General features: G+C 44.8%; 7 protein-coding genes across 7 annotated transcripts; 3 read left to right on the top strand and 4 right to left on the bottom strand.

The window, feature by feature from the left end:
* The first annotated feature begins 794 nt into the window (after positions 1–794).
* Positions 795–9238, top strand: LOC125764794 (uncharacterized). The gene is made up of 3 exons (XM_049429374.1): positions 795–1154; positions 7732–8612; positions 8690–9238. The coding sequence occupies exons 1-3, from the start codon at positions 1134–1136 to the stop codon at positions 8919–8921; spliced, it is 1134 nt and encodes a 377-aa protein (XP_049285331.1). The 5' UTR covers positions 795–1133; the 3' UTR covers positions 8922–9238.
* On the bottom strand, positions 9012–10110 carry LOC125764795 (histone deacetylase complex subunit SAP18). Its single transcript, XM_049429375.1, has 2 exons — positions 9852–10110; positions 9012–9775 (listed from the first exon to the last, which is right to left on the bottom strand). Exons 1-2 carry the CDS (start codon positions 9918–9920, stop codon positions 9395–9397), a joined length of 450 nt encoding a protein of 149 aa, XP_049285332.1. The 5' UTR covers positions 9921–10110; the 3' UTR covers positions 9012–9394.
* Positions 10111–10251: 141 nt separating this feature from the next.
* LOC125764792 (AP-3 complex subunit beta-2) lies at positions 10252–14327 on the bottom strand. Its single transcript, XM_049429371.1, has 4 exons — positions 14036–14327; positions 13286–13943; positions 12604–13210; positions 10252–12543 (listed from the first exon to the last, which is right to left on the bottom strand). Exons 1-4 carry the CDS (start codon positions 14158–14160, stop codon positions 10409–10411), a joined length of 3525 nt encoding a protein of 1174 aa, XP_049285328.1. The 5' UTR covers positions 14161–14327; the 3' UTR covers positions 10252–10408.
* Positions 14328–14524: 197 nt separating this feature from the next.
* On the top strand, positions 14525–15450 carry LOC125764797 (uncharacterized). Its single transcript, XM_049429377.1, has 2 exons — positions 14525–14807; positions 14879–15450. The coding sequence occupies exons 1-2, from the start codon at positions 14651–14653 to the stop codon at positions 15439–15441; spliced, it is 720 nt and encodes a 239-aa protein (XP_049285334.1). The 5' UTR covers positions 14525–14650; the 3' UTR covers positions 15442–15450.
* LOC125764796 (integrator complex subunit 2) lies at positions 15435–19371 on the bottom strand. Its single transcript, XM_049429376.1, has 3 exons — positions 18991–19371; positions 16070–18909; positions 15435–15994 (listed from the first exon to the last, which is right to left on the bottom strand). Exons 1-3 carry the CDS (start codon positions 19269–19271, stop codon positions 15663–15665), a joined length of 3453 nt encoding a protein of 1150 aa, XP_049285333.1. The 5' UTR covers positions 19272–19371; the 3' UTR covers positions 15435–15662.
* Positions 19372–20684: 1313 nt separating this feature from the next.
* Positions 20685–22375, top strand: LOC125760838 (uncharacterized). Its single transcript, XM_049421361.1, has 2 exons — positions 20685–21172; positions 21243–22375. The coding sequence occupies exons 1-2, from the start codon at positions 21125–21127 to the stop codon at positions 22155–22157; spliced, it is 963 nt and encodes a 320-aa protein (XP_049277318.1). The 5' UTR covers positions 20685–21124; the 3' UTR covers positions 22158–22375.
* Positions 22141–24067, bottom strand: LOC125760837 (dual specificity protein kinase shkD). The gene is made up of 6 exons (XM_049421360.1): positions 23893–24067; positions 23289–23583; positions 22989–23213; positions 22634–22920; positions 22405–22552; positions 22141–22329 (listed from the first exon to the last, which is right to left on the bottom strand). Exons 1-6 carry the CDS (start codon positions 23947–23949, stop codon positions 22259–22261), a joined length of 1083 nt encoding a protein of 360 aa, XP_049277317.1. The 5' UTR covers positions 23950–24067; the 3' UTR covers positions 22141–22258.
* Between the last annotated feature and the right edge of the window lie 175 nt (positions 24068–24242).

Raw genomic sequence — 24242 nt, forward strand, 5'->3', positions numbered from 1 at the left:
CGGTTAAGCCCGAACTTATTGGGCCCGTGTGCGATCGAGCGATCGTTCAACGATACAAGGCGTTCCCGTTTTGCGGTGTAAGCTTTTGCGCAATAATCAACCTGCAAGTGCGTCGCGCTAATTTAAGCCACAAAACAATGGTAAACAGGTAAAGTGACACAACCAGCATCTGATTAAGGATAATTTTAATCCTCTTTGCATATTTAAAAAGGTAGCACAAATTTTGAATAAATTTATAAAATACGATAAATCCAGTTGACACACTAAGAACAATTGCCCATTGTCTCTTTACTAAATGGAGCGCCATCTACGTTTAACTAGCGACAACTAATGTTGAGTAGACACTCGTGCTGATCCGAGTACTAGTCGTTCGCACTGGAAGGTTAACTCACGCAAACACAAACAACCGCAGCTTAACCGACTAACTAAACGATCGTACACGCAGCTGCGCATGAAAGTGAGAGTGAGAACTTACGTCTTTTTTCCTTACCACGCAGTACTAAACAACACCGTCCTGTAGCGCCCTGCGTTCCTTTGCCAGAGATTCCTCTGTGCTAGGGGACGAGATAGATGCATGTTTCTTCACGGGGCAGCTTCGTGTAGTGCTGCGCGAACCAATACCAAAGTTCCAGGGTGCGTCCGGGGTAACGACGCTTGGCTTACGAGCGAAACGAAACCAATCGATCGTGTGTAGCTTGCTCGTGCTTCGCGGGGAAGAAGAGAACCAAAAGCAGCTGCCCCGCGGAAACGGTGAGCGACGCAATGCGAAGCGACATTAGGTATAAGACGCCGGTGCAGTGCGCCACGAACGGTTATTTGCTAGCAGATCGTTGTCTGGAACGGTTTGCAAGTTAAAGTACGTGTTTTTTGTAACTAGTTTTCCAGCAACCTCCCGCGGCGGCTGGCGATCAGTTCCAAGTGGGCAACAGTGCGTGTGAAAACACTTTAGTTCGGTTTGTGTGGCTTGGTGAAAGAGAAAGTGAAACCGATCGTAGGTCGCGTAACGTGTCGGTGTGTGAAAGAGAAAAGAACGAACAGGATCATCGATCAGTGAAAGTGCAGTTTTAAGGATATCATAGTTACTAGTCTACTAGTTCAGTTTTCCAACAGTTACTAGTCTACGTTTTGACAGGATGAAAAATATGCTAGCTTTGGTATGTATTTGCCGAAAAATGGACCAAAACTCTTGAAACAAAATTTAAAAGAATGAAATAATTATAACAGAAACGGGCTTTTGAGTCCACCAACAACAATGCAGTCCGGCTGTAGTACGCAGTACGCAGCTCTGTACGTCGATCCTTGAACTTCTTTCGACGCTGTGTTCCACCGAGTGCAGCAAGGGTGTGTACCCTTTAGCAAGGGTGTTTCGGTCACTTTCTTACACCGTTCCAATTCCATCTCAATGACATCATACATTTGATCACACTTGATCTCGTGCCAGTCGTCGTCCGTTGTGAGAACTATTTTGCTGGTAACGACGCAACCGTCATATGACTCTTGCTGCGATCAGTGCAGTAGCTTTGTAAGGGTTGGTACACCTTTCGCCTACCGTTGGCGAGATGAATTTGAAACCAGATCCTAGACACACACACCGAGTGCCAGAAGGCCTTGAGTAATCGAGCGAGAGAATGTTGCCCAACCGTGGCGCTTACAGCCTGGAGGAAAGTTGTTTGTGCGATAAAATAAAAACGAACGCATTTGAAGTCAGTCAATGGACGTAAAGCGAAATCCAGAGTCCATATTCACTTCCTCATTCTTTCGTCAATCTGTCAGATAATGATAATGGAATGTTCTTTTTAAAAAACATTTTAATGAAGGGTTTTTTTTTCGTTCATTCGTCATCATTGGTCAACTTTCGACCTTTTCCAAGTCTTGCAAATGGAAAAGGTCATGCCTAGCTGCAAGGCAGGACGCTACTAAAGGAGCACACTCCAGCTCGTTGTTAGCAGCTGGTGCAAGGAGGAGTTGCTGATTTCATAAACAAAACTTCAACACCCTCCTCCCCGCCGGGACATATGTCTGTCTGGTCTGGTGCTATGGTGCCCCCAATTGCTTAACATTGTGGCCGTGCAATTGTGGTCAATCCACCATTAAGCGACCTGATTGTAGGACGAACTTATGTTTCGCTCGCATGCCCGACTGCACGGGATCCGGTTCATTGGTCCATGTGGGCTGGGTATTATCGGGCTATTGGTGCACTTCATTGTGACGGTTTTTGCCTCCTTTTTTCTTTAAACATTTTGCTTTTTACGTAATGATCGATGCAAGGAAATGCAAGGTTCGCTCGTTTGTTATGAAGCTGTAGGCTGGGTTTAAAACACTGTTTTAAACGATCTCGTGTTTATTCGAAATTTTACAGCTTCGTGTAATGCATGAGCAAACTTTTATGACTTCAAATTATGCAAAGGGTATTCAAGGATGACAATTTATTAAAGTGGAAAATTGCTTAACGTAATTACGTGCTGTGCATGCTTGCTCGTCGGTGGTGTTGTTTTTTAAGCAAACCATTAAAACAATCGTCAAATTCTTTTCTGTTAACTAAACATAAATTCGAAAGTGATCTCTGTGTGTTTTCTGCTAACAATCACATTGCGATCAAAACTAATCATCAACCAGCTACATAAAATATCGCTTCTTCCATATCTAAACTCTCACAGCACCACTAGCTCGATGAACCAGAGCAAAAAGCATCGCTTTTTCCTTCATCATCATCATCTCAGGCGTCGAACATTCAATTTTCTCCCCCAAAAACCTTGTTCGGCCACTAACATCCTTCCAACTAATCACCGGAGCGGAAAACTGTGCATCGGAAAGTAATTCGACAAACATTCACACCACCCTTCTTCCCCACATGGCATTCGCGCTACGTTAGCCGGTGTAGAATTTGCCAAAAGGAATTCCAATCAAAAAACGATCGATCGGCATCTACCATCCTCCGCACCGTTGCCAACCGTTACGATCGCTGCCGTTCCATATAAATATATGGTTTTTACCACAATTCGAACTAAAATATCTACACAAATCGCTTCCTCATTGGCTGTTTGTCGTCTCCCATTCCCATTCCCAGCATTACTCACGCTCAAGTGGTCGCGCTTGAAACAACAAACTAATAGCATTTACTTATTTTTCCCGTTCTCATTTCCCTCGCAGCTCGTTGTGATTAATATTTTGGGATTAAAACTTATCGATGAAAAACGATCGCATTTTGCGGTGTAAGTGATACTGTAACAGTTCCGCTCCTAAATTGCTGCAATAGAAAACACTAGACATCAATGCTGGGCGTTAATTAAAAGACACGAACCCCTTGTTGCAGAAAGAAATTAGCTTCGAAATGAAACAAAAAACAAAACAACCAAACTTGCTACCTGTGGACTGTGGCCAGGGTAACGAGATACCCCCATGGTGCATAACCACACACGTTGCGGTTGCATCGATAATCGGTACGGCCATTACGCAATTCATTTCTTGAGTGGCGTTAGTTCCGCAGGCGAATATAAACGACTTTCGGAAGAAAAACCGGGAACTTTTTGCCCTAGGTTAGGTTTCTTTTGTTTTGAAGCTATTTTTGTGAAAAAGAAAGGTAAAAATAATTAAATTAAGCGGTGCAGACTCGGGGAAAGGCTTTGAAACCCTTTAGCTTTTTTTAAAGCGAAGTTATAGTAAGAAAAACATTATCGATGGCATACGTTTGAAATCAATTTCCAAATCGAATTTTATCGAATCATTATGGTATGGGAAAGCTTTTGCGAAGCTGCCAAGATAATCCATTTCACAAGCTGCAATGTTTAGCATTGTATTCCAAATATTCCCGGAAGACGTTTATTTATCGCTCTGTCCTGAATGTACTTCGGCAAAAGGACAATGTTAAAGCATTCCATTCTCAATGATGCAAACGAGACCGGTTTCATGAACCGTGACTACCGTAAATGTGCACCAGGTGAAAGGGAATTTCTTTTAACGTGGTTGCAATACGTGGTGAGGCTTCCGCAGGGACTCTTAGAATGGAGGCAACGGATTGTTGTCTTTACTTTAAAAATAAAGAGAAAATAAGCAGGGAAATAATTCAGTACACTGTCATAACTATCCTAAGTAGTTAGTAACTTTTAAAAATGTATTAAATATGTTTTTAGTTTATAATTTAATTTTATAATAATAATAACATTCAATTTACTTTTCCCTTGAATGGTTTAGCACATTTTTATTGTAATAATTGTGAAGCAAAACCTTTATTTATATGTCCTATTTTTTGTTCATTATTTCTGTTCGTGATATTTATGTGAACCTTTTACTCGTGATTAATGGCACGCATCAAAAGCATGAGAAATGATACAACTCATAGGACATACGTTGTAACCATATTAGGCGTAAAATCCTTGCCAATTTCTCACTTTCGGTTTTCTTCTGCTTGCAACAGCAGAAAACCAAAATGTTTTTAAAAAAACACACAATGGATTGTGGTGCATTTGTAAACAATAAGTAACAATTTGAATGACAATGACAAGACGACCGGTTCAATCTCGCTTGCTTTTTTTTTCAAACCATGCCATGGTAAAAGGTGTCGTTCCAGGCGTTTCTCTTCCTAGTGCCACCTCAAAACGTCCCGATTGTCAGGTCTCGTGCCGTGTGCGAGCTGCGAAACAAGCGCATTAAAATGAGATGCAAATTGTATCCGAATCGGTGTAACGATCGAGGGGCCAACGATCTCACCACATAGACACAGCTCCCCACCAGGGAAAGCTGTTGCACCAGCAACAGAAGACACATTACTTACGCCAGCCCGATGGATGATGAATACCAAAATCGGTCCCAAATCGATTCATTGCAAATACCCGTGCATGCATCAATGTCGCTCTGGTGTTCGGTTTTTTTTTTGCGTAGGACAGATTTAGATGGTTTGAGGAGCGAACCGGGACAGACCTGAAGCACTGTACCATTGGTCGTGCATGTTTGATTAGTGAACTTTCCAATCCGGCATAAAGCTGATGGCCGTAACCTACCCGGTGTCGGAATGGAGCGCTCGGTGAACCGTAGCAAACGGGGAGCAGATTTTTAAGACTTCTTAACTGCGTATAGCAGACTGACATCGGTGTGTCATTGTTTGGTGGGACTGAGATTATTAGCATAAGATGGGGTTGAGTGCAGATTGGTGTGACGAACACGGCCCGGTAATGCAAGTGTAATATAATGGAAAGTGAATTATTAACATGGGTACGTAATGTTGATCGTGAACTGTAGATTTGTAAACCTCATCAAACAGCAAATGAAGTGATCTCGCAAACTTATGTCTTTAATGGTCTAATTCTTCCATCCACAGCTAAACCTATTTATAAACCTAAATTCACATTTTTAGGATAAAAACTTTCCGTTTTATCTGTTCGTATTTATTACCCAATTTGGCAAGAATTCGCCTCATTCGTTCTGAAGAACATAAACAGGAAAAAACACCCATTAGTTGTCCAGCAATCGTAAAGTTCATCGCTATCGTTTGTGAACAGACGTCGCATAGCTTTTCGTTACTATAATTCAGGAAACTTTTTGTGAAAAGGCCACCGGAAAATGTCAAACTCCCAGTCAACGATCGCCCAGCCCAGACTATTCATTGTCGGATTAACGATACAGGCAGCAAAATCTGATTGACGACTGGAGTTCCGATGCAAACGTGAAGGTCCGGAATATCGTAAAAGTCAACATCAGTTTTCGAATAATAAGCAACAACTAAGGAGGGGCATTTTGACCAGCAAAATCAAGATTAAATTCTAGTTTTGGGGATACACCTGAAGCCTTTCCAAAACCCACATTCTATGTGGGGTAGATCCACGATCCGATCTAACAAACGCATCATCAGCAGAAACAATCGAAAAGCCTCTTGCGGCAACGTCCAAAGTTACGGCAGCGTTTTTAAGCGTCCAAATGATTGCATATCACCACTTGCTCCAGATATCGATTTTCATCACATTTAATTGCGGCCAATAGCCTCCAATCTGGTGCCATTACCGAAACTGTAATACATGAGCATGGACATGTGCTAACTCGATCATGTGCGATGTGAGTTGATCGACTGACCCGATCGTTTGGCTTTCTTTGACGTGCGTTGTGGCTTGTGGCCCGGTTTTTACACGGATGCGGAAACGTTCATGGTGCGCATTTTGCGCATGTCAATCGGTCAGCATTTTTTATAAGTGCTACAAAGTGATTGGTGAAGTGTTGTGCTTTTCGAGAAGGGGCTGTATTGCGTATATAGCGTGTGGATTGCCGTTCGTGTTAATCTACTTGGATTGACCTTGTGCATAATAATTGGGCGTTGTAAAATGGTACCCCGTTGGTTGAGAATTATGACTGTTGGTGAAGGTTACTCTAATGGGCTTTACTTTTACGCAAAGAGACAATAAAAACATATATTTTTAACACGTGGGGAATGTTTCGTCCATGCTATATCAACCATTTTCTTGCTGTTTTACTACATCAATACAGTTTTACGATCGAAGTCATAAGAAAGATAATGTTTACAGTTTGCTCTCCCTGGTGTTAAACCATTCTTTTGATTCAAGATCCGGGAGCAAAGGACTTTCCTTCTGGAGTGTCACAAGTTCTTGGGCAAACTTGCAAAATCACTATCGATCTTTCTCAACTGTCAACTTAACGCTCACTTGATCACCATTAATCATTGCGAGCTGAGATAAAATCAACCATCTGGACACTTCAGTACTGATCTTTCACATCTAGCGAGAAAGAACGCACAACCCGGAACTTCATCTATATTGTAAAACGAATGTCGTCCGAGGTGAAGGACACAATTTTAACGCCAAACGTCAAGTTTACGGTTTGACCCTCACGATCATTACGAACGAAGAGAAAGATTCCACCCGGGGGGTGGGCCACATTATCTCGATCTCGCCGGATGGAAAAGTCATCGGCCCACAGCAGCGTCGTTTCGGTCAACGATACCGGACCATAGTTTAATTGCCTTCCGAAACCGGGGTATTATTAAAGCGGGTTCGTACCCGATTGCAACACTGGTACACCGGGATGATGTTAGCTGCAAGGGCAGCCAAGCTCGAGGCAATACCTCGAGACTCCTGGCCGGTGTGTGCGCTAGTGGTGCAATAAAACTGGTACCAGGCGACACGGTTTTCACTTTCTCTTCGGATCTGCAATCGCTTTGCCATGGTGATGATCGGGAATTGATCAGTTTCCAGACCTCGTAAAAAGAAAACTTCCAATAGATCCTCCATATGATCGAAGATCGTGATAATCAGGTTATGGAAATGGTCTACCGACAATTGCTTTGTGCATGATCAGCAAACCTGTTATTTTTATTGAAGAAAATAAGCATGTAATAACACCAATAAAACAGACGAATAGTAAATCATTCAACTAATTAAACGCTTCCTACACAAAAACCACACACGCAACGCTACTTGGCTCACTTTCTAAGTGTCGCAGTAATCCGTTCCACTAATACTAATACACTAATATCCACCCATAATGTACCTTCTGGAGCATGCCACGCTGTGACAGCCAAATAGTGAATGCACTTTCTCTAATGACATTCGTTTAACTGTTTTTTTTTGCGCCATGTTCCGCGTGAACTGAACGCGATCGATCGGTTTTGATTGTATATTTTCCATTCGCAACAATTCCCATTTCCTCAACCATTAAATTAATGATGTGGTGTTTGTTTTGTTTTTTGTTACCTATTTCCAACACACGCTACTCCCGTATCTGTACCAGCTTCCCCTGGCGGGACTCATTACCCTAGCGACAGCCCAGTACGGTCCGGCCCCACCGAGACTGAACATCCCCGGAGCCATCCCACTGCCACCGATCCGCGAGGAACGCCTTCTGCCGCAGCAGTCACCGCAAGTAATACGCGTGCGACGTCCGGGTGCGGTGCGCATCGCCGCCCCGAACGCCATCCACCACCACCAACTACCGTCCGCTTCTCCTAAATTTCACGATCTGAGCACGATCGAGCATAAGCCCGTCACCGAGGAACCGGAGGACGACTTCCGGCCCGCCTTCATCCCGCAGCTCCAACCCCACCACCATCCCTCGCCGGCGGTCCTTCCGTCCCCGGCACCGGCTCCACCGTCCCCAGCCGCCTCCCCAGCCCTGCAGTATCCGATCCCCGCGGACGAGCAGTCGAGCGAGCGCGACCGCGAACTACAGCAAAATGTTCTCTCTCGCTTCAATGCACAGGAAAACCGGCCAGCACCAATACCTCGCGCCCAGATCCCGGAGCGTTTCTTCTCCACCGACAAGGAACCGCAGCGTTTCCCAGTCGAACGTCCCCAGCCACAGCCCGCCCCGAAGCAGTACCGATCAGCGCCACAGCAGCTTGCCCGTCCGGCACCGATTGCCGCACCGCAGCAGCAGCAGCAGCAGCAGTCCTTCCGCCAGCAGCAACACTTCCAGGACGAGGATCGACGACCAGCCCCGCAGCAACCGGCCCGCCAGCATTCGCAGCAGGACCAGGACCGCAAGCGGAAACCGGTAGCGCAGATTTTGCGCAAGTGGCGCGAAGAGCACGAGGACGGTTCGATTACGTGGGGCTTTGAGAATGATGATGGTTCGTTCAAGGAGGAAACGATCGGCATCGATTGCGTCACCCGGTAAGTGTGATCGGATTGCTTTCACCTCTGGAACAAAACTATTCGTATGACTAATCACACAACCGTTCTATTCTCAGCGGTCGCTATGGTTACGTCGATCCCGACGGTGAGAAGCGCGAATACAATTACGAAACTGGCATCCAGTGCGATCCTAACCAGCGGGACGAAGATGACGAGGACAACCTGGAGGTGGATTATCAGGAAAACAAGGCCGTCCTACCGAACGGGCAACGGCTCGATCTGAACAATATGGGCAAAAAGCAGTCCAAGCGACCAGGCGGACAGCAGCCACAGTACTATCGTAACTAGGTGTTGTAAGCGATCATTCACCACCACCTCATCAATCGCTTTCTTTTACAATAATTACAAACGAGCTGAATAATAAAGGCGGGAAAAAAATCGAATGTAGGAAAGATTGTATTTATTGCAAGTACGCGCGCGCTTATCACTTTGAAGTGATAATTTCTTACATTTCTTACAGTTTGGTTTTAAGTTTTAATTAATGAAAAAAAAAACACACGCAGCAGACACACTCAAATCTAAAGATGAAACAAGAAATAAAGTTTTCCATTACGGTATTTTGATGTGTGTGTGAAGGGAAATGAAATACTTAAAATCTAAAACTGCGCCGATTGTACTTGTTTTCTATTCGTGTAAAAAAACACGCACACATCTGTGCAAATCGCTCGATGATGGCAGATTTGGTTATCTGGTCGCTAGGTTCTATGTAAAAGTCCTTATCGTATGTACCGGGGCAAGGATATTTACTGTTATACTGTTACTTAGTATGGTCGCTGACGTCGTGGTGGCGGAATTCGGTTTGGTGGTGTAATGTTAATGTCCATGAAATCGCCGATCGTAAACTTTGCCTGTGCTAACGTTTTAGAATCATCGGCCCCCTTCTGGCCGGAGCAGGTAACACCAATCTCGCGCATACGGTATGTAGACCCACGGTCCGGATAAACGACAGCAAAGTCGAAGTACGTACCCTTGCGGCGCGTCTCCGGATTTACATCTCGCACAAGCGTGGTCAATTCCCGCAACGTTGCATCCATCCAGGTATAGATCTGTAGCTCGTTCGAGGGCACATTGCCGTAAGAGTACTCGTTGGTCGAATGGTGGCGTCCGGTCGAGCAAAACACGCGTAACAACAGTGGGCATGTCTGGTGGCAAAAGTTCCAATCGAATCAATTATCGTCTTGATTGTCCCAAGAGCGATCCTCCCTGGTCAGTACGTACCTTTTCCCGATCAACACTTTTTATCGGTTGCTGTTTTTCTTCCACTATCATCGATTCTAAGCCGGCCATGTTTGTACTCTTGTTAGATGGTTTAATTTACACGGTATACTGTGGATCTGTCCAGAACGCGGTTGTTGCTATATGGAATACTATTTCAGCACGGTCACACAAATGCGTTTACAATTTTACCGGTGCAATTAGTTTTAGCTTTTCACTTTAACAAATTTATAAACAAATGTGCCGATTGCACCGCGAAATAATATACGAATGGGGAAATGTCAAACATTCAAGCGAAATTTCGCTTTTCGCCCGATGAAAGTCACACAAGGTTTTGAAATGCAAGATGCACGCCATAATCTGCAGTAACCTTGAGATATTCAGCAGTCAAAACGAAATTCAAACGCATTTTAACGTTTTTTTTTCTTTATTTAGATACTTAAATTTGCACGCCATGTGCAAGATAGGAGATTGCATACAAATTATAATACGATTAGTAAATATTCATTCCATCGTTAGTTAATCATATGAATGGACGAGGTCACTTCGCTTCTTCGGTTCTACTTCTTAAGCAGCGCTTTCAACTCGTTTAACAGCATCGAACCTACCACTAGCTTTTCACAGTTTACAGTGAGCGAAAATGAGCGCTTATCGTCGGACGTATTGACCCGTTCCAGCACCACCAGTACCAAACTTTTCGAGCTCATCGTTTGCCCCGCAAACAGAAATCGTTGACAATCGTCTTTCGGGTCTGCGGCCAGCACCACACTCGCCACATTGCTCGCCTCAAAAATAGCACGATGCAAACTTTTATCATCGGGCGAAAGCGTGTCGCTTAACTGTAGCGTACAGGAATGTTCCGTCATGCCACGCAGCTTCGCACGTTCACTATCGAACGTACCCTCCGCAATGGCAACCGATCGTACCATCTCCCCGACCGGTGCCTTCAACGTTACCGTGCTTGATCCACTTGCCGAGCAAATGTCTACCCGTACGGGTTGGGTAGAATCGTTAAAATCGACTCCCAGCATACCGGAAACCGTTTGTCCCGGATTGAGTCGACCGATGGGAGCGAAATCGTTTACAGCCATGCCCGCAGGCAGATTGCATTTCTTGCCCATCTCAATATCGACCAGCTCTACATTACCATGGTTCGTAAACGTCAGCTCCACCGAAACCATGCGAGAAGAGTACAGATGGGGCGATCGTACAAAGCGATATTCGATCCCCAGCCCGAACCCGTTCACCTTGTTCAGTAGCTCATGTTTTTTCATCGGTATGAAGCTTGGACCGACCAACTCTATACCGGCACCCAAATCTCCGGCATTCACGATGGATGCCGTCATCGGTGTTAGGAATCCACCCAAGGAAGGTGTCATCACCGGTCCGATCGGTGGAATGTCGTCCAGATCGAGCAAAAGATCCAAATTGCTCTTCCCTGGACCATCGGACGAAGGTACCTTCCCTTCTGCTCGGGGTTTGCTCTGCTTTTTCACTGGTGCACGATTGGAGGACGGTGGTTTTTTCTTCCCAGCCGATGAGGAAACAGCGGACGAAGCGGATGAAGACGACTCATAGCTTCCACTGGTATCGCTTCCACTATCGTCTTCCGAGCTTTCCTTCTTTGATCGGCTCGTACCATCCACCTCATTGTACGCATTCTTGATCGGTCGAACATCCTTCCGGTGGTTAGTTTTTGCAGTCGTATTACGTGCATTAGCGTTACCCTTCTGTGGTTTGCGCGCTTCATTATTGCTGAATGCAGCTGAATCACTATCAGCACTACCACTGCTGCTCATTCCGCTAACGCTGCTACTGCTACCACTTTCGCTATCGCTCGATTCACTACCCGAACCGGACGAACCGGATGATGACGATGATCCCGAACCCGATCCGGAACCGGACGATGATGACGATCCGGATGGTGTTGAAGCTCCCTCCGTGGTGCTCGATCTAGTACCATCCTCCGAACCGGAGTAGAACGATTTGGTTTTTTTCTTGCGACGATCGCCGTCCGTGACAGAATTTCCACTACCCGCACGATCGTTTGTCGATCGACCTAGATACTCTCCCATCTGTGCCGGTGGTTCTACGTTCCTAACTGAGGTATCCGGCGCTTCCGTTGGCCATGCGGGCAAATCTTGATAGCCGTTCGTGGGCATATTCAAGTAATGTGACAGTGAGCCAAGCTGATACTGCCTTCTGCCATGATACATACTCTCTAGCGTAGGGGCCGGTTTTTCCGATAGAAAGATTTTTCTAGCTTTAGCCACCAAAATCGATTCACTGGCATCTGCACCGTCGGGCGAGGCTAGAAGGAATGGTTTCAGGAACCGGGCACGATCACGAATATCGTAGTTTGGATCGTAACGAGCAAGGTTGTGCAGATGTTGACACAACAGTGTCGTCTGTTTCGGGTTGGTGATGTGTAGCTTCACGGCAAGGTTCAGCACCTGCAGCTTCACAATGTCCTGCTCGTCGATGAAGCTTTTCACTGCTTTGCGCAGCACATCGGGTGCGATTTTCGGTACCTTTTCGTTGTACTCTCCTATGAGCCACAGGATCGAGGCACGTGCAGCCGGTACCTGTATGAAATCGAGCAACTTTGCCATCTGTGAAATAATTTCAAAGTGTTCTTCCTTTTTCGTCTGTAACAACTTTTTGATCACGACCACACTTTCCGCCACAACGTACTCTGCAAACAGACAAACAGTTAAATACGATTTACTTGCGAGAAAATGTTTTCCAAACTTACCATCTTTGTTGGACAGCAGATGCACTAAACCGGACAGACATGTTTCCGTTACTTCCGAGATCGAAACCGCACACCGGCCAATGGCCTGAATCGTTGAAGCCACAAACTCCTTATCGTTGCTGCTGATGTACGTTTGAAACTCGCGCAAAATCACCGAAATGTTAGTGCCCGTAGCTAAATTTGTCAGAATTTCAAGCTTGAGTAGCTTTATATGCGTTTGATCGCTCGTACGTACGAAGAACGATTTAATAAACGGTTCAAAGATGGACTTCCGTTCGATAGACATCGAAGCAATGCAGGTTAGCACGATGCTTTGCACCTCTTTGTAACTGCGCAACAAACGTATTAAAGCTTTTGCCACAATTTCGACCTCGTTGCGCGGTGCTACATGATGGTACAGCTGGGCGACGGCCATAACAACAGATGCGTTGCGACTTTGCAACAGTGGCTTCGTTTGGCGTAGCAACATCCGATGGTCTATGTCCAGGGTGTAGGTTTTACGAGGCGAAGCAACCGCGCTCTCTTTTCCTTTCCTGTCAGATGATTCGGAATCGGATTCATCTTCATAGAACGGCTTGTTCTCCGCTTCCTGATAGTCATAATCATCCTACACGTTGAAAAGTAATTAACATATTGCTTTAAATAATTGTACACATACAATTGTCACATACAATTTACTTACATCTGCATTTGGATCCAAAAATTGAGTTCGTGCGTACCGTGTCAGCATGTTTATGATCAGCACCTGGCCCCACTCGTCCACATCCGCAAGCAGGTTACACAATTTGCGATAGTTTTTGTGTATCAACTCGGTCCGTTCCGGGCACACCTCCTCGAAAGCCATTACTGCCGATCCCACCACCAGCGTCGTACGATCGGCCAACAGCTTCTCGATCACCACCATCAGCTCATCCTTTTGCTCCGGATCGAGATGATACAGCTTTGGGATGGCATGGGCAGCGGTTTTCCGCACGTACGGGCTCATATCGGATGCTGAATCCCGTATCGCTAGCATCACGATCGGTACAATCATTGACACGCGGATGCTGGAAAGCACACGCAACGCACTGGCACGTATCAGCTGGTTTGGATCTTTCAGTGCCCGCTGGAAGGTGGAAATCGACAGCAGAGCTAGATCCTGCTGTTCTTCGGCGTATCGCACCAGATACACGTACACCAGCTTTTTAACTTCGATGTTCTTCGATACCACGTTCTTAACGACAGCGGGGAACAGGTCGGAAGCATCCCGGCCCTTCGCTATCATGCCGATGATGCGTTTCATTGCCTCCAGCTTTAGGCTGTCTTTGTTGCTGTCTAGCATTTGCTTCAAGTCATCATGTCTAGCAGGAGGAGAACAGGAATAAATGTGAGAATTCAATAAAACCACCAACCATTTACGCAGCATATGCTGTAGCACTGCATCACTACTTACTTTTTGTAATCGGCATGAAAGAAGCCACCCTCATTCGCGTATTCTGCCACTTCGGTACGCTCATTTCCGTACGCAGTCGAGGCCAAAGCACTCACACCGATCGCAGCCGATCCAGAGGAAAGCATTATTGCATTAAATTTCAATCAACGGAAGCCCTTGGCATAGAATTAATCACAAACTTAACAAGCGAATGGATTCCGTACAACTGTTATCGGAGAAAGCACTTTTTTCACTCAAACAAAAGTTGCCAACTAAACATCAACCAAGATCGCCATAGTACAGATGGGTCGATGTGGAATGCAAAACAAAAAATATTATTTTTGTCATGTGGATAGTGAACATAATCAAACTACAAATACTTATGATAATTTTGAGTATGAAATATGTTTGAAAATAATCCGTTTGCTCGCCAGTAATCGTCGTGCGAGTGATTGCAATGAAATATCGTCATGAAATTGTTTAAATTCTTTGTTGATATTGAAACACGCGCTTTGTTTATCTTGGGATCAACTGTCATTGCTTTGCGCAAAGGAAGATTGTTTATTTTTCCACTATTGGACGTTTCCACAATTTGCCGGCTCCATCTATTCGCAGGGATAGTTCTTTTGTCCAAACATGTCTAGTTCCGATAGCAGTGAAGATGAATTAACCGATCAACTACTGGCAGCGGTAGATACTTCATTTCTTAGCGATAAGCTTTACAAAACACCGCCAAAAGTGGACGACACCGAGAAACGAGATGCTGCTGTAAAATCAACTCCTGCTCCACGCGGTATACACAATGAAACTGAACATGAATTACATTGTTTGAGTTTTTAAAACATGTAAAAATAATCATTGCAGCTTCAGCGACACAACCTGTCCATCAATCGAATCGTTACCTTTCGGAAGAGGATTCGTTTTTCCACAGCGATCTCAACGTAACGTCTGCCGTACAAAAACATGTAGCCGAAAAGTTATCCAAGCTCATCAATTCAGTAATAGAATTTGACGATTCCGAATGTAATCAATCCTCAACACGAGTGGACAGATCGATCGATGAGCCCGGTGTACGACTTTTGGCAGGATTTGCGGAAGTTATAGATTTGAGTACAGATGTAGAAGTGCGAGTGAATTTGAAACCGAAACCAATCGTACGGAAAAAGATTGATCGTGAGCAGGAAGTAACGGATGCAGAGAAAATCGCTTCTTCCGTTTGCGATCCTAGTACTTTCCCGAAAGAGGTGCAGCAATGGAAAGGCCCACGAAAGCGGTCCATACAGTATCAGTACAAGAAAGACAAAATCGGTACTTTAATCGAAAAGTCCACTCCAAATGAGTTCACGAAAGCACGTAATGCAAATATTTGGGATGAAAGTAAGATACGGAAGTTCAAAAGGTGTAACCCAAACGAAAAAAGAAACTAAAACGAATTAAAAAATTTATGCTCTTTGTTTCGTACATAAACGCTGTTGTTTCAAACACATTCGTATCTACACATCTGCTCATCCAGAGCGACCAATCTTCGCGGTAAATCTTTGTCAGTTATAAAATAAGGCTGTTATTCATTGTAAGTCCGTTTGGTTGTTAAAATCGCGAAACAACGCGGTCCCTACTTTACCTATGTTACATCAACACGCGAAATGCTCTAATTTCCCGTGTGCGTTTCCGAGTGTGAATATATCTTAGGACTTAATACGGCTGCATCTAACAGTTTCGCGAAAGTTTCCCGCACCTCATCAACTAAGCTTTCAGCGTGCTGCAGTTGTCCGCTCTGTGAACGCCGCTTGCAATTCTGCCCAACGTACAAGGAAGGAAGTGATGTGGAACGACCAAGGGCCGCTTGGGATTGTACTATACGCCCGAGATGCAGCAGATACAGTATACACTCGTCCAGCAAAGGCGGAAACGCTTCAGCAAAGCGTACGATGCAAGGCAGTACGGCACGGAACATTTCGATGCGAGTATCACCGGAAAGCACTGTGTGTAGAGAAAAGGGAATACCATTATAGTCAACATTTTGCTTTGTAACATACTGTAAAGCTTTAAACTTACCTCCCAGCAACGTCATGAGCGTGTTAATGCATAGCCTCGCTATACTAAGCGATCGCGGCAATGCATACTGCAGCGAAAGGTGTGACGCAAGGTCTATCGCAAATATTTGCTTTTCCATTTCGGCCATGCTTAAAAGCTCCGCAATGAAGTCCAAACAGATGTGCATCGACGGTATACCGCGCACCGTTATTGCTAGCAGTTCGCGCGGATATCCTTGAAAGTGGACCAGTTTCGCCAGCGAGGGTTCCGCTATGAACATCTGGTGGATGTACGAACAAATCACACCGCGGACTTCCCGGAGGGCCCACTGACGACCCGGTTCGGAGCAATCCGTTTCATTCTCGAGACACGCTTCAAGTATAATCTGCACTCCAACGCTTTCCTGCGTAGCGATCAGTGCCAGCTTTAGCTCCTCACGATCGTTGTCCGTTTTTACCTGATTCCCAATGTCGATCAGCGGTTTGTCGAGCATGTGGCGCGATAGTTGGCTTCTGGAAGCAGCCAGTATCGCTTGCAAGATACGCAGCACAATCGAAAGAGCACTGGCACAGCGGAAGACTCGTTTGTCGCATCGCAGTACCTGCAGCGGATCGAACAAAATCTTCTCCTGGGTAAGTGTAAAATTTTTCGTTACTCTATCTGCTGGCATCAGAGCGTTGATCGACATAACCCAAAGTCGTCGGGGGAAGATCGTGTTTAACCGCATCCATACCTGCCGATACAGTTCTTGCAGAAGCAATGGTACCGTGTGGTTGAGTGTATGCTTGAAATATCGTATGAAGGTTGGTGCTAGTGGCCACAGGGCTGTAGGCGACTTACGCATCATTCTGCGCAACAGTTTGATTACTCGAGCGGGATTTTGATCGATATCTTCGAACGCTTCTATGATCGTAAGCTCGTTGATGCTGGCAGCAGTAGAACTATCGTTGAACGCGATGGACTCTTCATCAATCCAATCGTCCACCAGCGAAAGGTGCGGAAAATGAGTCACCAACAGGCGCAACAGTGGACTAAACAGTGCACTGTATTCGTGCTGATTTCTCTGCGCCTGTTGCAACAGATACTTTATCGGCAGCTCGGACATAAACTCGTTGCTGTAGCTCTTCACCTGTCGACCGCTGGCAATGATTTGTGGCATGCTGCTCAACCGAACATCCTCATAGAGTAGCAGATAGTATAGTAGCAGCAATTGGGGAGTAAGATTGGGCTGCCGATTACCAGAATCGTCCACTTCCATCGGTTGATGATGTGCATGCTCTTTAGTTAATCGATCCAAACCTGTCTGGTTCATTGGTTTCACTTTGCCCATCTGTTCCTTGTTCCACAGTCCGGAAGCATTTTGAAACACCTGTGCTATTTCCTGCTCGGAAAGTGCCTTATGGGTGTGCTGTTCCTGCAAACCTTTCTGATTTGGCAATATAATGGAACTGACGTACACTTCTACCAATGCAGGCAGTACTGGATGCATCGGAGTGACCGAATTACAAACCTGTCTGTATATCCAACTCTTGATCGGAACCTTATGCTTGGAGAAGGCTCGCGATTTCAGCAGCTGGTGGATACAATGCACCGGCAGATAGCCCGGTATGGTCGCATTGAGGTTCAGCGTTACAGGTACCTTGACAGCATGGGCTGCTACGACCTGCTCGGTAAAGATTTCCTGCGTGAAGATCAGCTTAATGCGCGTGATCGTATTTGGTCGTAGCGTAAATTTCATTCCCAGCGTGGAACAGACCAGCTCGGTGATGTGCAGCATCTGGTTGCTGTGGAAGTGAATGGCCAACAGCAGCAACATTTCGCCGAATGACGCTGAAACTTCGCTCACACTTTCGAAGTATGCTTCCTCCTTAATGAGCCACTGTATCCATTCTATCATCTTCGCTTCGTGCGACTGATGTGTAATGAGCGAGGAGCATGCAATAAACATGCAAAGACCCAACGAAACAAAACGTATTCCAGCCGGTGTCGGCGGTGGTTTGGAGGTGATCAGCTGCACTAACAGTTGTATTTCCTCGTCGAAAAACTTGATACCCGATATGGTCCTCAGGGCGCAGTAAAGACGTACGATGGCAGTAGCCTGTACTACGAGCTCTTCGAGCAGCGTACCATTGACGGACTGCAAGTTGATGTTCATCAGCTGCTTTAGAAACTCTTCCCGCAGCTGATGCAGCACGTCTCCTTTACGCTTCTGACTTGTGCGGATATATAGGGCAAAACTGGAGCGAATATTTTGATCATTGCCGAGCAGTAGTCCGGATACAAATGCCACCAGGTTCTGTGGATCCTGCAGGCTCAGTTTAATCATCAGTGAGGGCATCTTTACCGTTTCCACACAGATTGTACGCATCGAAAGTGCCTGGCTGGGGTTCATTTCGCTCAGTTCGTACAATGCCGCAAGCTTCACCCGGCCATCCGTTGTATCTTCATCACTGTTTGTAATTAGAGCGGTAACGACTTCACGAAAGCAGTCCGGCATGTTAGCTACGATCCAGCACACAATCTTCGAACCGTTGCGAACGTACAGTAACGTTTCGACTACCTCCTGCAAATTTAACAGGGAAGGAAGCTCTGCCAGTGCGATGCAGATGATATCTGCTATTTCCTCCAGATATATTTCATTGTCAAATAGCTCGGACGGGCGTATGGTAAGCTCGTTTGAGGCTGATTTCTGTAGCGATGCTTGCGTGGCCAGCTCGTTAATCTGGGCCTGAAGGTAAAACAGTTCCGATAGAACTACGCGCACTTTATTCGTGCCATCCGCTCGCTCAAACCCCATCACAATGCCATTCGGTAGGCTGTGAAACTGTGCCGAGTCCTGTGTTGTGTATCCAATCTTTTGCCTAAAAACGCAAATGCAAAAAAACACGATTTGACACGATCGGATCCAGTGTTTGGTTAAGAGTAAACAAACTAAAACATACCTAATCTGCTGTTCCTTTTTTACATCGATCTCTAGCTCATGGTAATTGACTTGCAGCAGAGAAACAATGTTGTTCACCACCTCGATTCCAACCAGCAGAGAAAGAATCTGTTTCCGTGCATCGGTCCATCCCTTGGTGTTATCCAGCGGCGACAGCAAACTCATCCGTACCAGACACGGAAGCAGTGGTCTGATTTCTTGCTGACTGCAGGTGGCCAACTGCGCTATGTCGAGGTTTTGCATAGCGCTAAACGCTTTACAAGTTACCGGTGCGAAATTCATCTTGGTTCCGCAGCCAAGGAACGCTTTGGAACGTCCTTTCTCGTAAGGACAACAAAATATCGGCGTACTGGGGCGATGAGATAAAATATCAATAACAATGCCAACACTGACGCGTCCGTTTGACAATCGTGTCACTAATGTCACCCCGTCACTAAGCGCAATTGTCGCGTTTGCGAACGCGATTCAGAAATTTTTTGCGAAACTCCATATAAAAAAATGGCGAAAAGTCGCTATACGTGTATTTTCAGCGAAAAATTGCTATCCCATCTCGTGGACATTTCCCAAACAAAAAATCTATAAATTTGAAAATCTTCTAAGGCTATAGCCTTAACTTTTTTTTTGGGAAATTTAGCAAAATTTATAAATTGATTTATTTTATTACGAATTTGTTGAAATAAGTTATTACTTATTATAATTTTCTTTGTTATCAATGGGCCTGGCCGGTTCTACCTGAATTAAAAAAATAATAATTTTCTTTGTACCGGCGATTAAAAACGTAAATAAACCTTGTACGAAAAAAGTTAAATAACTTTGAAGTCGCGCCAAAATCGTAAAACTATATTGGAAAATTGAGCTAGTTTGTCGCAATCGCAAACGCGACAATTGAAAGCGTGTAATGACGGGGTCAGATAGAAAGCACAGTGAGCAACTGTTGCACACAGAGCTGGTCAATATAATTTATTATTTTCTTCTCATTCTTTCGATTAACGGTATACTAGGTCAAGTTAGTCACATTCCTGACTACTGGCCTTAATTATATCCTCACCACCGGTTAGTCAGATTCTTCTACGAGGAACTGAAGCTACTAGTGATATGATCTATGACTTTCGAAGGGTATAAAGCCAGAAACAAAGCTTTTTGGGGGTCAAGCATTGAGCTTTTTTTTTTGAATAATATTCAAATTTAAAATTTAACGTAAAGGACTTCTTAAATTAGCCAATTGGCTTAAATTGGCTTAATGTAGACTTACGAGGTACGATAGCCTCAAACTGATTCGTTTGGGTTCTGGCCTCCAATATCTAGTCTAGTCAAATGCAGCAAAACAAAAACGCACGTGGTTCATGTGTTAAATAACAACAGAGTTTAGAGGAACTGGTTGCAAATAGCTGTTATCATATGTGGCTACATAATCAATCACTCAAATGCGAACATGATTAAACCGTAAACATTTAAAGTATTTCTACAAAATGTATGACTACAGATGTTTTCGGATCCTTCATTGAAGTGCTTCAAAATTTGCTTAGTATATTCAAACTCATTCCATTCTTAATTCTAGAATGAAAGGGTTTTACTTGAGATCCGCAACGAAAGTAGACCAACGAAGAGAAACTTGCCACAGTTACACAAATTATTGCTTATCGCTCAACTATTTGCAAAGTGAACATCAATCGATTGCGTTCATCACTGCTGTAAACGATTATCTATATATACGCTTACCTTGTGCCGGTATGTAACATCCAAATGCATGCGACAAGGTTTTGCGGATCTCCCGACTACCGACGACGGGCAGCATTGTAAAACCGCGCGCTACCTTAACATTGAACGTGGTGCACATCACAAACAATTTCAACCATCACGTCCCATTGTCACCACGATTTACGCATATAAAGCAGCCGAAAGTGCTAGCAGTGGGAGGTTACTGTACCAAATCGATCAAAGGTACCCAAAGCCTGTACCAGAAGCCAATGCAACATACCCGTTGGTAGACACCCTATCATGCTGTTACTTCAGTTCGTGATTGAACTGCTTTCGATCGGTATGAGAGTGTAAAGCGTTCCAGCACTAAACTAAATGTACTATCGATCGTTTCGAAAAGTTGTGAACAGATTAGAAAGTGAACTGAATTCCCAACAATGGCTTCTGGGTGCATCCTCGTGACAGTGCTGGCTGTTTTATCATTGGTATGATTTGTTGTGCTTTTATGTTGGTTTAAGTGTTTAGCTTTCATGTATCCGTACATACATTCTACAGTTCTCGCTTGTGATGAGTAAACCATTCCTGGGAGATCTACTGGCACGTGCGATATCTTCGTCTTCTACACCCGACGATCCACAGTCGCATATAACCGATTTTCGTATGATGACGAAAATGGACAAAAAGGCTGATAAATTGCAATTGATCGATGTGAACAAGAACCAAACATCGAAAATGGCAAATCGTACGGAAGAAGAACAACCGATAGAAATCGACACCGAAAGCTCGATCTCCACTACTCCAGCGAGCACACTTTGGCAACGGTGGAACAGAACCGACTTTTTGGCTCGTATCATAGACGACATTTTGAAACCAGCACAAGAACGTATTACCCTAGTGTTTCAAACGTTAGTTCCCAAAGATGGGGGAGCAGATTTGTCAAGAGAAAAACAAGTTTCAACAAACGACACGCGGACAGATCTTCAGTTAAACTCTACCAAGGACGATGCATTCGATGAACTCAGCGCAGACCTGGATCATCTGCAGCAAGAAAGTGAACCGGCTTTGAACGAAACCACCACCCTGTTGGGACAGTTCCAAGCGCGACGAAATGTGCTGAGACGCCGTGTAGCAAAAGCACTATCATCCATTACGGGGCTATTGATATTGGCGGCGAACACGCGCAAAGAAGGGAACGCACGCAGTACTCGATCGATAGAAACGTCTCCCGATGGGCACGGCTACTGGACAGGTGAACGACACGGACCGATATATCTGGCACCGAATGAAATTACACGGTACAACGATCGTATCGAGACGGTTGTTGAGGCAGAAGACAACGATGAAGCGAGACCCCGACGGAACGCGGAATCGATCGGTATATTTATACTGGAAGTGGTCGGATCAATGGCAGGATTTTCGTGGGGCATATTTAAACAGGTTCAATCTTTCTTTTGGTATGCAATAAGCTAAAGATGCGTTGCATTGCTAGTTTCATTCTACACTGTGTAAATATATTATTTTTGCATTTTTTAAAGTGCGTCATAAGGTAATGGGTTGTCTAGTTGTCTAAATCACAATCCAAACTGTAGCGGAGGCACAACTTCCAGCGTCATCGATATCTGGCTATTGCGAGTGTTTAAGTCTTTTTGAGTAGGAGAATAAAAAAGAATACAATTACTAAAAACTAATGGCAGTAACGATATCAAACCATTCTTACCGGTAATCATCTGTTTCGCGCGTGAAACTACGTCCGACTTTTCGATATCCTTGCGTTCCAACAGTTGAGTTAGGGCGTAGTGTAGTTGATCCTTTGCTGTCGAGAAATTCATTTTTTCCAATTCGCTTAGTATGGCTTCAGAGTATCCCTAGCGAAATGAAAATGTTTCCCATGAATGTTTGCAGATCTTTTGATAGACAGAAGTATAAGAATTTTATACTCAACATACCTCATAGATGCTGTACATATTTTTCTTTGCCTCACGCTTCAAGAGATCATACAGGACGAGCATATGCAGGTAGGGTTTCGTTGGAGGTACTCGCTTTTTGCCTCCCTTTTTGGTGCCCTTTTCCAGCACGAGCACCGAGATTGGTCCACGGTAATTATCATCATACAGCCGGCGGAACTCGTTAGCATTATCTTCCGGTCGCAGAGCAAGCGGTTCATACGGTTCCCGGTTAAACTCCTGCAGTACCTTGAGCGGTAAAGGATCGAGAAACTGTACGTTCAACACGGCTAAAATAACGATAAGGGTTAAGATATGTAAACTCCAACATATACACTAGCTTAAATCACAAACTTACCATTCTGCTGTACCTTCCGGCGTTTGTTTTGCAAGAACCATTCGGCAAAGGGTTTGTCACTCCAAAGCAAACTAGCGCTGGTGGGACTTTCGTTCACTTTTGGCGTCTCAGTGGTCGTACTGCTGGTTGTGATGGTTTTCACCGTTGTTGTCACAACCGTTGGCGGAGGTTTCTCCGGTCCATAATAGCCCGGTTTATGGGGACTGGTTGGAAATAGTGTTGCAGCTAAATGGATTTCGGAAGAAAGGTAAACTCACAATTTTTCACCATAAAAATTAACTGATCACTTCACATCCCTACCTGGGGGTTTAGCCGTAGTTAATGTGCTATCTCCCGATGGCTTCATGGCGGAGGTTGTGGACGGTAAAGTCGAAGCAATCGTTGTGGTAGGTGGACGCTTGGTGGTTGTTGTGGGATTTTTCTCTACTTCCGCATCCATCGGTGGTGGTGTCATCGTTGGTTCGTACTGTATCATCTCGATACAGTGGTGCAAAATTTGCATCGTCACAGGAATATAGTTATCCACCAGTAGTGGCCCACGGTCACCTAACTTTTCCTCCTCATCCGCTAACATGCTAACATCCGATGCATTTATCTGGTATTTAAATCGATACGGAATATTTAGTTGAGAAAATTTTAAATTATAACAGACAAACAAAGCGTCCCCGTGCTCACAATTGTATAAAATCTGAACTATTTTTTTTTAATCCGATCATTTCACTGCGGTTTCGTTTGCTTTCCCGCTTAGGGTCCCACACCGTCACTGCATTGAACAATTTTATATAAGTTTTAAAAATCTTTCCACACTGAACTGAACTCTTCGTTATCTTATATTTTCACTTTGTTTTCCTTTAAACGAAACACAAAAATATTCTCGATCCATCCAGTACACCCTTTCACTCACCGGTTGTTGTAACAACGCGTATAACATTCCACACAAAGCGTACAGGATTAACTTCATTGCGCCACCCGTCGTAAATCGACCAATTCGGTGTGGCGTCTGGAAAAGCACTGATTTCGATACATCACATGCGTACGATCGCACCCTCAGGACTGTCCGATGCGAATGAATGTGCGAATTCCAATCCCAGACCCTGCACGCCATCCTCTCCACCCCCTTCTTTTCGTGTCCCTTAATGCTCACCCGTCCGGGCGATCCCGAACCCACCATACCCACCGGTAGGCCAGGATGCGAACGTTCACACTCGTTAACGAGAAGCACGCGACAGCACCCCATATACGAACAACGGGAAC

Source organism: Anopheles funestus, chromosome 2RL (assembly GCF_943734845.2).
Source record: "Anopheles funestus chromosome 2RL, idAnoFuneDA-416_04, whole genome shotgun sequence".
Lineage (NCBI taxonomy): Eukaryota > Metazoa > Arthropoda > Insecta > Diptera > Culicidae > Anopheles > Anopheles funestus.